This window comes from Triticum dicoccoides, chromosome 4A, assembly GCF_002162155.2.
Source record: "Triticum dicoccoides isolate Atlit2015 ecotype Zavitan chromosome 4A, WEW_v2.0, whole genome shotgun sequence".
In the NCBI taxonomy this organism is placed as follows: Eukaryota; Viridiplantae; Streptophyta; class Magnoliopsida; order Poales; family Poaceae; genus Triticum; species Triticum dicoccoides.
In genome coordinates this window covers 34,259,996-34,274,996 of record NC_041386.1, presented here as the reverse complement: position 1 = coordinate 34,274,996, position 15,001 = coordinate 34,259,996, and the positions used below count along the sequence as shown (strand labels likewise).

Sequence of the window (15,001 nt, the reverse complement as noted above, 5' to 3'; positions counted from 1 at the left end):
CGATGACCACAGCCGAAGAAAAAAATAACGGATCACCTTCTTATCCGAGCTCGGCACGGCTTCATCGCTGATATGCAGCTTTGGGACCGCCTGACCATATATGTACATGTGTTTTCGCGAAAAAAAATATGTACACGTATAGGTATAGCAACCCCCTACAGGGGATAGCTAGTCATGCCATGCAGCTACTTTGGTCACTTGTTGTTGTTTCCGTGAAATAGAAAGGCAAAACGACGACGGTAATAAAGGCAAAAATGCACGGTGATCCGTCGTGCGATTCACTCATGCGATGCGCGATGCGTGCGTGCGTGTGTGTGCGTGCGCACCTTGCGAAAGCGATGAGCTAGCCGAGTCGAGCAAAGGTTTCTGTCCATCTCCTGTGGACTTGGGATTAGCTAGCCGCGATGGATGGCGATGAGAGGGAACGGGTGACACGTCTCGAGCCAGCGACAGCGACGAGCAGCGACCGCAAAGCAACACAAACGGAAACGGGTGCTGTGGCTGGAGCTGGAACCGGACCCCCATTCCACGCGACTGCTGCGTATGCTAGGGCGCTGACATCTGGTGCACTTGGCTGCGCTGCGTACGTACGACCGCCGGCGGCGGCTTTGTGCGATTGATGCGCCCGGCGGTCCAGGCTGCATTTCGTTTGCAGGCCGCGCGCGCGCGAGCGGCAGGGCCAGATGCAGCGCACACGCATGGACGCGCGGCGTGGCGGCACGGGGGCAGGCGGCGAGAGCTGCCCTGCGCGCTGGACCGGCCGGCTTTTGTCTGGGTTGGTCGGCCGGCCCCTGGCTAGTGCGCGCAGGGCAAGCAGCTGTAGCTAGGAGTGGGACTGACTGGCCACGCACGCGGCATGTCCTGTGCGCGCGCGCGCTGGGCGCTCACCATCCATTGGCGTGGATAGGATGCGTCAGTCCGCCAGAGCGAGCGAGCGAGAGAGAGAGAGAGAGAGAGGAGACGTCGCTCTCGTCGGAAAGGCCGGGACGGGACTGCGCCGGCCCCTGCGCCTCCGATGGTGCGCCAACAGGAGATTTGGAGGGGGAGGGGGGCGGCCGGACGCGCCGCAGCGGCCGACGCGTGGCGGCACGGCGAGCCCCCCCCCGCGCACGGCCCCGGGCGACGCCGGGGCCGCGTCCCATGTGCCACCGATGGCGACCCACAGCCAGTGTCCACTTTGGCCAATTGCGCGCTGCCTTTCTTATCTACTCCTAGTCTTTACCAGTAGTTCCTCGCTCGATCGGGTTCCGGCGGCCCCCCACGTCGTCCTTGTGTCTCCTCTCTTCTCTTCTCTCATGGTGGCGAGTGAGTGAGGCTGTCGTCACTCTCGCCAGTCGTGTTCACTGCCCGTGCGTCCCCTGTTCGTCTCTATATGTACGTGGGTCACGCGTACACAAGCATGCAGCTGGTCGTACGTATCACTTGGACACGGTGTTGATTAATCGTGCAGGGGGGATTTCCGTTTCCAAGACGGACGTCGAATCTTGCTGTTCCTCAGATGGCGCCACGCGCGGAATTGGGGCCGCGCCAGACCAGATCTTGATTTGATAGAGTAAATTAACTGACGTTCGAGTGCTAGTCTTATGCCATCAGCAGACACTCGCCGATCGATCCGGGCCCGTTTGATGTCAACCCTGTTTTTACGTGTACTGTTTTTATTTTATTTTTTGATGATGAGTGCACATAAATTCTACACGTTCTTAATTTTTGACTTTGAAACGAGAGAGAGAAAAAAGGTGGAAATCTTACAATTTTTTTTATCAGGGTAGAGCTGACCTGCGAATGAAAGCGAAATCGACCTATTCGACTTGACATCCATGGGCTAGCTGCTAGCATCAAAATCATGGATTGTGAGGCATTTCCTCTGCAAAACCAACATGTATTCTCACACAAGTGACAAGTCACAGCAATCGTTTGGAACTTGCGACATCCGTGTGCATGCACCTTTCATGTGGGGAAGGAAACAATTCTCCGATGGATCGATGTGCAATATATCGCCATCCTCTCACTCTCTCAGGTCGTTGTCACGCACGCTACCAGGCCACACACACCCTTGGCGCCTCCTGTGCTCGCACGCCGGCCGCGAATATATGTCTCAGCCACGTCCAAATCCGTCACTCGGCCAAAAAGGAATTAATACTGGTCACTACTTCAAAGCTAGCTGACTAAACTGATCCGCACTCAGGCCAATTTCTAAAGGGAACATCAAATCATCAAATGCGACAACTAGCTTTTTTCACCATGGTTCACAGTGATAAAGCGCCCCTTTTCGAAGAAAAGAAAATGGTTCACAGTGACAGCAAAGGTAAAAGTCTATACCGCACAAAGTTGGTAAAAAAAGACCAGCAAAGTATTGCCTCAATACCACTAGTGCATGTCCGGTTTTTATTTTCGAATTGGTGCACATGAGAAGTTATCTATATATGAAAATTAAAGCTTCCAAACTCCTGAGAACAATAGGTGATTGCAAAATCATGAACTTCTAGGTTGGTTTGTAGACCGTGCGACTAGTTCATGATTCAGGCTCATCGAGCGGGAGACGATGACGATGTGGAGCGGAGGAAGTTTCATGGATTTGGGGTGGGGGAGGGGGAGGTTCGCGATGCCAGAGAAGATTTTAGAGACGTGGTAGGATTAGAGGGATGGTCGGTGTGACGATGGGTGGCAGTTGGGTGACGGTGTCGTGGTGACATGACGCGGTAATGGGGCATTCATGAACGACGTGGCATCTTGTTAGGTTGGTCAGGAGGGTGGATGGTTGTGGCTAGGTTGAAGAATAACGAAGGAGCCGTAGGATTGAAATCCGATGGTTAGTTCAAATAACTGCATTTTTTGGAAGTTTTTAAGTGGTTGTCCACCAAGTGTTTCATAATTTTGATAGTGCAAAAAGATAATTATCTTTATATATAACTTATCATTGCTTAGATCCTCCGGGGGATCCATATCATAACATTGAACTAGTACGGTGGTAAGTCGTGTCAAGTAAGTGCTAAAATTTGTATGAACATGTAGGATAGTAGGAGTAGGAATAATTAATACATGCAATTACTAAACAGTAAATGTGAAATAAGCCTAGCTTAGATGGTTATGTACCTTGTGGTGAAACCAGGCCACTTGGGTTCACGTTCTAAACTTGACATGGATGTTTGTATATTTCCTAGATTTTTTCAGTCTCTTTGTCGCTATTTTCTCGGTGGTATGGTGTGCCCGTCGACTACGAGATGCATGTAGCGACTTTGCAATCTCGAGATCTGCCGGCTCGATCTCTTGAAGATGCCTACGGGGATAGGGTTGTGTGGATGTATTTATAGGGATGGGCGTTCATGTATTGTGTTTAAAAAAATGCCAAACAAGAAATTGTGTGTGGCGAGTTAATTAATCAACACATGACTAATGCAGTTGTTTATTTTCATAGGGAAATTGTACTGGTCATGTGATAACGTACTCGAGTTTGCAACATCGTGTGGTTGGACTTTGTACGGCAGTTTGTCTTTGTCCGGTGGATGGGGTGCCTATGGAACGCCAACACGTACATAGCACAAGCAGTCGCGTGGGGTATGGACGCAGCAGTAACTTGGAAGGGAGGAGCCAACATTTTCCAAGACGAAAGCAAGCGGGAGACGTACGACTGAAAACGAAATCAAATGATAAGCTAGCCATGCATAGGGGCAATATAGCTAGGCGATGCACGTAACACGTACGTACGCGCCTAACTTCTTAATAACCTAGAGCGGCCTTTTGGAGGACAGTTTCTGATATCGAGCTCTCTGTTTGAAGACGACGGCTGATCAAGGGCGACTTAATTAGTTTGTCCTTCCATTTCGTATTTTTCTTCTTCTCCCAGCTTGGTCGTTAGGTCTGTACTCGTGCAGACTGCAGAGCACCGTAGTTGTAAAGTTTCTCCATTGATAGTGTTTGACCATGCACGCCCGCATGCATGCATGGATATTTGGATAAAAAACAGTACTACCGCGTGTTGTAATTGTACTATTGTTCATTAATTTTCGGCTATGCATGCAGCACGAGTGCTTGCGTTCCTTGGAGCAGTGGAACACCTGCGTGCCGAGCTGCCAACCGGCCATTGGCCATGCCACTCTTTTAGCAAGGGCAGGTACACGAGCACGCAAATGCTGCGAGATATATTTGCCAAAAAATGTAGCCGCCATTGATCGAGTCCCTTGCCTAGCTAGGACGCGCCACCCATCCATCGATCCGTCGTGTCGCCCAAAAGGCACACTGTTCACACAAGCTTTACGGGTCGTCGTCGCACGCCAGAGGTGGACAGATCGATGCGCCGCAAGGGGTAGGGGTAAACTATACTTACTAGATATACAGAAGAAAGAAGAGGCCGTAAGGAAGGAACCTCCTGGCCGCTGACGGACGATGCACCCGTCTTCCACGCCAACACGCGTACGTACGTACGCACGCGCTGGCCGGTCAAATCACTCAGCGGTCGATCGGGAGGATGTTTCACATGGTCGCTGGATGGATCGTCGGCTGCTCGATCGCCCTATCCACACGTACAGGCATACTTTATGCGCGATATGAAACAAAGCGTGTGGCACGGCACACTTGGGAATGGATATCTGGCATGCAGCCGCGCCAAACTTTTTTCGAAGAAAGGTACAGCGCGAGCGTGCGTGCGTGCATGGGTCTGGTTGACGTCAAGCAGCTTGGCCTTGCTAGGCGTGCTCGTCGTCTCCCGGCCGGACCCCGGAGGCCGACAGACACAACCCGTCCCATGGGCTAGGCTAAACTAAAGCTCCACCTGACCCGATCCATGGGTGGTAGTGGTAACTTGCGCGTCCCGAACTCTCGGCTCGGGCGGTAGCTGATCGGTCGAGCCATCTGTGTCGCTCCATGATCCATGCCCTACCGACCTAGCTATAGCACTCACTTTCAACTTTGGCTGCGTGCGTGCATGCATGCGCCCATATGTAATATTGCACACTTGTCAAAGCTTAGCAGCCTTCTTTTTTGTGTGCACTAGCTGCACGTACGTGCTAGTAATATGTAATACTGTTGCGGCCATCTGCGTCGGTGAAAAAGTTACAAGTGCGCGGGAATTTCACAGTTCTCGCCACAAGCATCCATCGATGGCCGTCCGGCTAGTGTAGTGCGTGCGTCCTTGTCGCCAAAAGACGGCACTGTGCTGTTAATCTGGGGAGATCAGCACCCGCTTAGAGCATCTCCAACTGGCGCGTTGGAAAAACCGTCCAGCTTCGTGCGCGAGAGGCCGTGCGACACGCACCAGCAGACGCGTGAAAAGTTGGCGCGCGAAATAAATTGACCCGGGCGCGGGAAAAAGCGACAGCGCGCGCGCGGTAGTTTTGTCGCGCGACGCCCAGCCCACTGGGTTATAAGCCGCGCCCCTGCGCCCGCCAACCGTCAGAAACTTCTCTCCCGCCACACCTCTTTCAGCGCCCCGCGCCGCCGCGTCTTCTTCCTCCATCGGTTCCAGCGCCTCGCCATGCCACCGTGTCCCCAGAGCAGCTCGGGCTACCGCGGCGTCTGCCTCCGCCCCTCCGCGTGCATTACGCGGAGATCCGCTCCGGCAATACATGCCTCGGGCTCGGAACATTCGACACCGCCCACGAGGCCGCCGGCGCATACGACACGACGGCGTGGCGCCTCGGGCGGCCTCGGCCGCAGATGAATTTCTTCGAGTGCGGACACGCCTGGCGCAGGATCTCGCACCTCCCCCGCGACTAATCAGCGACGAGGATCGCCGCCTCCAACATAGGCGGGAGCGCCCCCTCCTCATCGCCGAGGTGGACGAACACACCATGGCGGTGTTGCGCAAGCGCTTACCGCAGGATGTCACCGCCGAGAATGAGTTCTGGACGCAGAGGAGGGCGGAGCGAGCCGTGCGTCGGGGGGACAAGTGTGCGCGGATGGAACTGGCAGAAGCCCAGATCGACCTAGGACATGCGTCGACATGGGACGATGAAGATCCTCGGTGACTCGATGCATTTACGTTGTCGGACTACACCACCGAGAAAGACGGGAAGTAGTCTAGCATCGTTTCATCTAGTTTTATTTAGCATCGTATGAACTTGCTTGTGGTTTGGGGCTTGAACTATGCTATAAATTTGAACTGTAAATGTTTCCGTATGTGTCGTTTCATATTTTTTCCAAGCGGCGGCTGGGCGCGCGCTGAATTTTACTGCATCTGGTGAAGCGCTACAGCGGCACGCTAAATTTTGCAGCGCCTGAAAAAGCACTCATCCTCGTGCGTTAAAACCCTATTTCGATGCCGCAAAAAAATTTAGCGCCTCTATTGGAGATGATTTACAGTGCGTAGTAAGCATGTCACTCAAGCTCACTCCCTCGGTCGCTTTTACCCTGCTCCCGTTTCATTTTCCATTATCTAAAACTAGCACACGATTACTCTGATTATCGATCACTATTACCGGCAGATGATGACCAATCCACAGCGCGACACACGCAGCATCGCTTTCCCGTGGCTCCCCACACGACGAATTATTAAGCCCCAACTCCTATCTACCACTCCTAGTGCCAGTACTACGCCCCTCTCTCCTCAGCCCTCGCTTCTCCCTCTATAAATTCCCCCGGCCGAGCTCCAGGCTCACAGACTCGGACACCGGTCACTGGACAACACAGCATCTGCTCTCGCCCCTCAAAATATCCCAACCCCAAAGCCCAAAGCATCGATCAGAGCCGATCAAATATACTAGTATTTGTTGATCGGGCACTAGCTAGAGAGAGAAGTATTCTCGTGTTGCTGTTAGCTTTGATTTGCTGGAAAGATGAGCTCCGAGGAGGGAGAGAGGCTCCTGTTCCCTTCCTTCGTCTTCCCGGACAGCTTCCCGGCGGACGACGCCACACCGGTCGTCTCCGGTAAGTTTAATCATCCATGTCGTCGTTGATTTAGCTAGCGCACCATCCATATGCACGTAAGTGCTCGATCGAGTGTTCAACCGCAATATGCTGTTGCTGATTCTCAAGTGAATGGTGCAGGCGGAGAGCAGAAGAAGGCCGGCCGGCAGCGGCGGAGGCGGAGGGCGAGGCAGGCAGCGAGTGGTGAGGGCGGAGGGGACGACGCGGCGAAGAAGCGAAGGCTGAGCGACGAGCAGGCGCAGTTCCTGGAGATGAACTTCAGGAAGGAGCGGAAGCTGGAGACGCCGCGCAAGGTGCAGCTCGCCGCGGAGCTGGGACTGGACACCAAGCAGGTCGCCGTGTGGTTCCAGAACCGCCGCGCCCGCTACAAGAGCAAACTCATCGAGGAGGAGTTCTCCAAGCTCCGCGCGGCCCACGACGCCGTCGTCGTCCACAACTGCCGCCTCGAGGCCGAGGTACAGCGCAACAGTCCGACTGGCTAGTCTCTTGTCTTTACTCACGCCATGCAGCTAGCTGCAGTTCACACTTCACACACATAAATGACAGAACTCTTGGGTACTATACGTAGCTAGCTAGCTGGTTTGTGCTGAACTAACATGTGCATGTATATATGGATGCAGCTGCTGAGGCTCAAGGAGAGGTTGGCGGAGACGGAGGAGGAGAAAAACAAGGCCATGGCGGCGTCGGCGGCGGCAACGGGCGGCGGGGGTGGCAGCAGCCCGAGCTCTTCGTCGTTCTCGACGGTGACGGCAATGGTAGGGGGGCAGCAGTTCGGGATGGAGGAGGTGGAGACCGACCTGACCTACATGAGCGAGTACGCCTACACCAACTACATGATGGACCTGGCGGCCGGCGGCTACCTCGGAGGGGTGTACGATCAGTTCAGCTGATCCGGATAGAGGGGGTGAAAGAACAGTGCTAGTGGTAGTTTACTATGCTCAATCAATGTTAATTAATTAATTAATCAACCGGGATTGCGGGGCAATCGTATGCACGTACTAGCAGTAGTAGCAGCAAGTCAGAACTGGGTAGTATTGGTGGTAGTTTCAATGGGTGGATGCCCTAACGGAGAATCTCAGTAGTAGTACGTACTATTTGCTAAGCCATGTACATTATGAATTGGTAATCTTTGTAAGTATATATTATGTACGGGTTATCATCATGCAAGTGGTTTATCGTGAGCTGAACTAGTAGTAATGTCTAATGGCGTGATCACAGCTCACAAGGCGTATGTGCAGTCCCCATTTGTATTCTTTTGCTTTTGATGATGATCTGGGGTCGGCCTCGGCCCAACTGACTGGGCTTCACCTCAGTTGGCGGGCTTTATCACAGAAGAATATACTATTATGAAGGGGGAAATGCCACCTGATGACATCCCTTCCGTCTTTCAATCAGCAGCTGTTCTCTGTGTGTGTAGAAGTGCATGCTCTCAGGCCTAAACATGGACCGAAAATAGTTACAGCCAGCTGGGTCTTGAACTTAAGACCTTTTGACTCTGATACGATGTAGAAGTGCATGCTTTAGTCAATGCAATCAAAGACCGATTTGATATAAAAAAAACTATGCAATACATTTATACGTCAACAATGTGTAACTGGCGGCACAGGAGAGTGGCAGCACTAGCAAGGCACTGACGCTTACGCTGGGCATCATTCGGAGCATGAGATAGCAGGAACAGAGCAGGAGTTGGTGCTCGGCTCACGTACGTACAGCTAGCCGCATAAACGTGGCATCTCCTATCCTAGTAGGAGTAGACGTCGGACGTGTCGAGCTCAGGGTAGAAAAACCGCAGCCATGTTATCCGGAGCTAATGATTGCAGAAGCGAACCGAACCAGCCGTCGCCTGAAAAGCCATTCTCCCGCGTGGATAAGCCCTGTAAAAAAGGGATAAAAGGCGGGCGATCGGCCTGGATGAAATGACGGATCAAAACTCCAAAGTAACACGTACGTACGTGCCACCGCGAAGCGAGCGCGCGCACGACCTAACCGATCGTCGCCCGTCATCCACCGCGCCTGACAGGGACCCTCCTCCTCCGTCCTTGGCCGCACACGGACGAACGGGAAGAAACAAAACACACATACAGACAGACGGACAGCCCGGAGGGAGCCATCGACCGTCGTCCTCGTCGAGCCCCGTCGCCGTCGCCGGCTTTATGGCCCCCGCCCGCCCGCCCGCCGTGGCCGTGTGGGGGACGCAACGTACGCAGGTTGCCGGGGGGCTGGGCGTGGCTTTGGCTTTGGCGTTGCTTAGTCGTGGGGGCATCATAGGATCGGAGCATTCTTATCCGAGAGGTGCCTCCCCCCTGGAGCTGTACTACGTTACGTACGACGAGATTGGAGACTGGGGCAGAGCTTTCAGCGCCCGCAAACTGTCGTGCTCGCTGTCCTTCCCTCCTCGTCCTTCTCTTCTCCTATCCTTTGGTGGGCACGCCGCCACTCCGCGGAATTGTACGCTCGCAGCGCGGCTGCAACACCTGTATGGCTGAGATGCAGATCCGATCCGCCGGCGTAGGCGTGGTACGCCTGTAGCCACCTTTACTGACTTCCGGTCTCAACCTCAGCTCAACTGACCACTGGCATGTGCCTTCATTTAGAGCCTACACTGCTCCATCTTTCAGAAAACCACATGCGGTGAGCTGCATATGGACATGGCAGGCTAGCTGATTTACTGCTGAACTAGACTGGTCTGTGCTTTTACAGTTGACTAGGTAAAAAATCACATGACAACACAAGCATGCATGGATGTGACAACAGGAGGAAGATATCAGGTACGATGAGACAGGGACTAGAGGAGACTGAACTGAAAGAATAGATAGAGACTAATATACAAATCCAATCTGGCCGACAGTCTATCAGGAGTACAGGGAGGGAGCGGGTGGAATCGAGGTGAATTCGTTCACCCAAATCACATCTGTCTTTAGCCACTCTTTTCACGGGGATTACATCACATGATACAACAAACAACAACATCAACAAGCAAGCATTAGGCTGACACCGAGAGAGAGAGAGAGAAATTAACTGGCACCGTCCAGATGCGCCGCCGCTGCCTGAATTAGCCAACTTGGTCTCAAAAGTTACGCAGGCTACCTACTCTTGAGCGACGCGGTGCTGGATTTCCTCAATGAAGAGCTCAGAATGGGCTCTTTCACGGGCGATGGAGGGAAAGGGGAAGAAGACGGGGGAAGCGCTCTCTGGCTCGAGATGGAGGAGAAGCAGCTTAACGGGTTTCGCAGGCGGCGCTTCTCTGAATCCTCGGGCTGGCTGTTTGGATCATGGCCGACCGGGGAAATCTTGAGAGACTCCGGGAGGAGGCAGTTGCAGATGGCACCTGTAGGAAAAAGGGATAAAAGTCAGTTTTTAAGGACCTCAGGAAAACAAGCAAAAATAATAATAATTGATGTACATGACAAGAATCTCATTTCTTCTACGACTTTATCTGGACAAGAAATGAAACTACACCGACCATGGACAGTTGAACTACATGTTCAGAGTTTCATGTTGTGCGGAAGCTGGCCCATGCTGAATGCAATTCCTGTTTAAAACTGAAAACAGAGACTTCTCAAATATCTAGCAGATGATTAGGCTGCAACAAGATCAGGTGTCAAGTGCACCGTCATATATTGCCTTTTTTTGTGTGGTGGAGGGTTATATTCTTTTCCTAATCTATCAAGGTCTCCAGTCCAATCGCTGTAAAGATTACAGAATTGCACTAGCAGATGATGTGATCACAAAAAGTACAGCTTTACACAACAATTTGGTAAACTACATTTCTAGAAAATAAAGTGGCAATGGAATTTAATCAGCAAGAATGATGGCCGTAATTGTCAAAGTGCTCAATGCATTCTGACCATGCACTCAACATTATCACAACTGCCTATCCTTTTGGAATAAACAGTTGACCATCTAATAATAATAAGCATTAGTGCTTGCATTAAGTTATGGTACCTATTCTGGCGAGCCGATTCACCCATTTTGGAATTTTGCTGCCGGTCAATTTGTAACACATATCCTTGCAAAAGTGGTTGCAATTCTTCATGATAAGATGGTAAGAATCTCCATTGTAGTTTACTGACTGTAGCTCCATGAACTGCCTAACTTGGATGGGATCTAAGCACGTCGTACCAAGGAATATTGATCTCCTGAATCTGAAACCAGGACATTGACGAGGTTCTACCTCAAATACTCCGCTTGTGGGATAATCATGTGCTCCAAATGCATATTCGACGCCATGAACTGCATGTGAAGAAAAAAAAAAGGCAATCAGACTACAATGTTATTCAGATCAGTTCTGTACTCCACAAAAATTGTCCAGTTTGATTTGCACGAGGACAGTAAAACAGAAGAGCCAGGTAGGATTTTGGTGTTGTTTTAGAGGACCTGAATAAAGGTTTAATTGTTGTTCCACCTTTTCACAAGCAGACCCAATTGGAATAAGCTAAAGCTAACAAAAGCTCTAGAGAGAGCCCTAAATATCCATCCTCTTGTCCTGGCAGCGGACACTGGACTAAAGGGATCCAGGAAGATCCTTACCTCATGTCTAAGAGATGGGTCTACATATGTATACATGTAAAAATATTTATTTATTCACCTTCCGAAGCTACCCATTTGGGAAAGAAAGATTGAAGTCTAAGCCATAATGCCATATAGAGCGGTCCCTCAAAATCAAGAGAGGCAAAGATTATTTCATTCATCTATAGTTTTCGTAGAAGGGAAAACATAGGCTACCATCCCATATTTATCTCTACCAAAAGAAATAAAAGATCAGAGGCTATGCCTATACATGAGTGTAGCAATATGAGCTAATAACAGCAGCAGTAGCACATATGAGTACATGATGGAGCTTATATAGGCTATGCCAAAATCTGTACTAGATGAACACCTGAAGCATCGTGTGCTAAATTGCTATGATACTGGTGGCAAAGATATCATTAGTCGCATTACAACCACAAAAACCTGATGGTCAAAATAAGCGCTATTATTTACCTAGAACTCCACTATGCAGACATGAGTCGTTCAGGTAAGGGGATTACTTGTTATTTTAATGCACAGTCGAGTAAGTAACAACTTGATTGGAGAATGGTACATAAAAGTAAGCTGCAGCCTATTGATAGTTAACATTAGCCGTTATGAGCTAGTTGGAATGATCTGAACAATCCAGGAGAAATGGTGACTAATATAGCATCAGTGAAGTCGTGTTGGATTTATAACTCGAAACCAAACAGAAATGAGAAAAGAAGAATGAAAAGAACTGGTGCATAAATAGTACGTTTGCTTAAAAAGATGCATCTGACACAAATAAGTACCTTCAATGCCAGAGTGAAATATACCAAGGCCTGCCCAATATATGTAGCCATTCATGGGTGTCAAATCATACACATTAAGATAAACCGGAGTATCATTTGGAGATTGACCGGATGCCTGAACCTTGGGAAACAGAAAGAAGCGCATGGTGGATTTCCTGCTCAACTGCAGAGGCACGAGGGACTTCCATCCAGGTCGTTTTGTCCTTAGTTTCATATTCCTTCACAAAATAAAGTCAGATATCAATATATGAAGGATCTAGTTCAGAAAGATCAACAATTGAGAACGTCAACTTTCTCTGAAATGGTTTTCCCGAGGTAGTTTAACAACTTCTCATTCTACACAAATAATAAGGGGCGATTAAAAGTTAAATAAAGATTAAATAATGAATTATTTATTTTTGAAGAGGCTAAATCTAATTTCAAGGACTTGTAAAATAAAAGCAGGAAACTGAAAAATGTGTTAAACCGCCCACCTTTGTGAAATATGAAAGGAAATAGTTAGCATGCGCTTAACAAGTCTAAGCTCCCTTAACTACAACATGTGCACTAGATTTAGCTGCATGGTAGGAATCTGAAATCTCTGGACTAATTGAAAATGCTAGGAGTTTCTTAGTATGCTCCCACAGAACAGAGTTGAGTAGCTCACTCCTTTGGCAGCTGAGTAGCTCGCACAGGCTGCTACCACACACGCTTTTAAGAGGCTCTAATTTGAAGGGGTAAAGACTATATGAAAGAGCAAACAAATGGGCACCCAATGTACTCAACCTAGCTGGCTGGATCTACCCTCTATCAAATATTAGTTCTTCCACATTTTGCTGGTGAGAATAGCAACTCTATATTAGAGTCTGATTCTTCAACATTTGGTTGGTGACGGTTCCGCATAATCCTTCAATCTACAGTCGCAACAATTACTTCAGGGCAAACACGCAACAGCAGCAACAAAAATTCAACAATGCATCAGCCATGTAGGTACCAACTTTGGTTCCATGTACCGCTCCATTCCATTACTGCGAAGTAGGAATTCAGGCTTTCAGGGACAGTGGCGTAACACATCACCTAAACTCCAACAACTGTTTTGGTACAAGTAAACAAACTGCTATGGTGCTATGAACACAACGATTGGTAGTTTGGTACTACCAAACTGAACTAAACCCCCTAAAAGGTACAACGGTGACACTCGCTCCAACTGAGGGGAAATGTAATCGAGTCTTGCTACAAATTTCAGAGAAGGGGTCAGAGGTTTGCAAAACTCAAACATTGTAATCGAATCCTACCGACTCAAAGCGCCCATGCTTTCAAGCTCTAATTTGGAGCTGTAAGATTATATAGAGAGCTCAGAGTTGCATACAGAGAGAGCCAACAGATCGGATCTGTTTCTCCACTGTCACTCAATGTACTCTACCTAGCTTTACCCTCTACTGAAGCTTGATGCTTCTACATTTTGCTAGGGGCAATGGTTACCCCATATTGAAGTTCCAGGCATGTGCATTCTTTTTGTGACGTTGCCACATGATTCTTCAAATCTAGACCTGAAGCAAACACCTGAGGAAAAAGAATAAGATGGCTCTTTTTCAACAATGCGCCAGCTCGGCTTTCAAGTACCGGCCCACTCCATTACTGGGGAGGAGAAACTCGGGCTTCCAGGGACAGCTACATCGCCCAAACTCCAACAACTGTTTCGGTACTAGAAATAAAACAGAGCTGGACTGCAGCTGCTGCAGCGAAAGCTACGTTTGGTACTAGTACTGCCAACCTGAAGTGAACCGACCCCCTCTTCCAAAAAGAAGAATTTGACGGAGATGCGCGTGCTGGAACTGAGGCGGGGGACAAAAGAAGGAAGGATGTTGACATGAAATGACCAGCCCGGCCGCAATTCCACCCTGCACGCGCGCTCCTTGTGCCGAATCGAGAACAAGAAGCGAGCAAACTCGACGAGTAGACGGCCCGGGGAAGACACGGGGCCGCAGATCCAAGCCAAGATCTCGCGGCACTGGAGTCAAAGATTGGGAAGCAGCTGCAGGCTTACCGCGGGGGAGACGGAGGCCGGCCGAAGGGCGACGGGGAGGGGAGGGGAGGAGCGAGGCCAATGGCCGTGGCCCGGCCGCGACGGCGCGGCGTGGGGGCGGGAGCTGGAGCTGGGGAGCGGAGGGGAGGGAAGGTATCCGAGGGAATCCTTGGGGGGGAGGCGCAGTTGTGGTGGTGGAGTGGCGTTGGTTCTGGTTGGGTTCGGGGAGGGGAGGGGACTCGTGATGGCTGGGGAAAGGCACCGAGGAGGAGGGGGCCGCCCCGTCGCTCGGGGTCGTCTTTGTAATTTATCGCCTTGTCTTTTCCGTCCCCTCGCTTCTTTTTTTGAAAGCTCTGCCTTTTATTCCTACATTATTAACTGGAGCGTGGGAGACCAGGACCGGCGGCCGCCGTGGAGGGCTGCGCTCCGGCGGGTTTCAGGGCACGAAATGGAATTAAAGATGAGCTCCGTTGATCTCTAGTAGCACTGCAGTTTTTGAATTCATAATCTTTCTCACGAAAATAAAGACGTCCTGCGACTCAAAAGGCTTCTGATAAAACTCTTGTAGCACAGAGGATCAAAGAGGCCCTGACTCAAGCATGCTAAATCAGAGAGTCATACATGTATGTGTTGGCCGTAATCTTAAAATGTAACGGCCCGTAAAGGTTACAGATGTATTCGTGTCGCAATGATCAGGCTGCCACTGACTGTTTTTCTCCGGGTTTTTGGTGCGCATGTCGTCGCCAATTGGACGTTTTTCATCATTGACAAATTGCGCGAGAACCGTCTCTGGAATCTTTGGCTACTCGGTGCCATGTGGAACTTAATTATT

At 50.3% G+C, this 15,001-nt stretch overlaps 2 protein-coding genes across 3 annotated transcripts; one reads left to right on the top strand and one right to left on the bottom strand.

Moving 5' to 3' along the window:
• Positions 1 to 6,604: 6,604 nt before the first annotated feature.
• On the top strand, positions 6,605 to 8,051 carry LOC119284772 (homeobox-leucine zipper protein HOX12-like). Its single transcript, XM_037563937.1, has 3 exons — positions 6,605 to 6,861; positions 6,982 to 7,316; positions 7,482 to 8,051. Exons 1-3 carry the CDS (start codon positions 6,771 to 6,773, stop codon positions 7,749 to 7,751), a joined length of 696 nt encoding a protein of 231 aa, XP_037419834.1. The 5' UTR covers positions 6,605 to 6,770; the 3' UTR covers positions 7,752 to 8,051.
• A 1,596-nt stretch (positions 8,052 to 9,647) lies between these two features.
• On the bottom strand, positions 9,648 to 14,438 carry LOC119284771 (deSI-like protein At4g17486). Of its 2 annotated transcripts, none has more exons than XM_037563936.1 (4): positions 14,191 to 14,438; positions 12,165 to 12,382; positions 10,807 to 11,094; positions 9,648 to 10,189 (listed from the first exon to the last, which is right to left on the bottom strand). In XM_037563936.1, the coding sequence occupies exons 2-4, from the start codon at positions 12,376 to 12,378 to the stop codon at positions 9,945 to 9,947; spliced, it is 747 nt and encodes a 248-aa protein (XP_037419833.1). In that variant the 5' UTR covers positions 12,379 to 12,382; positions 14,191 to 14,438; the 3' UTR covers positions 9,648 to 9,944. The 2 variants fall into 2 exon arrangements, with proteins under 2 accessions (XP_037419833.1, XP_037419832.1); XM_037563935.1 differs by lacking the exon at positions 14,191 to 14,438 and adding an exon at positions 13,918 to 14,150.
• Between the last annotated feature and the right edge of the window lie 563 nt (positions 14,439 to 15,001).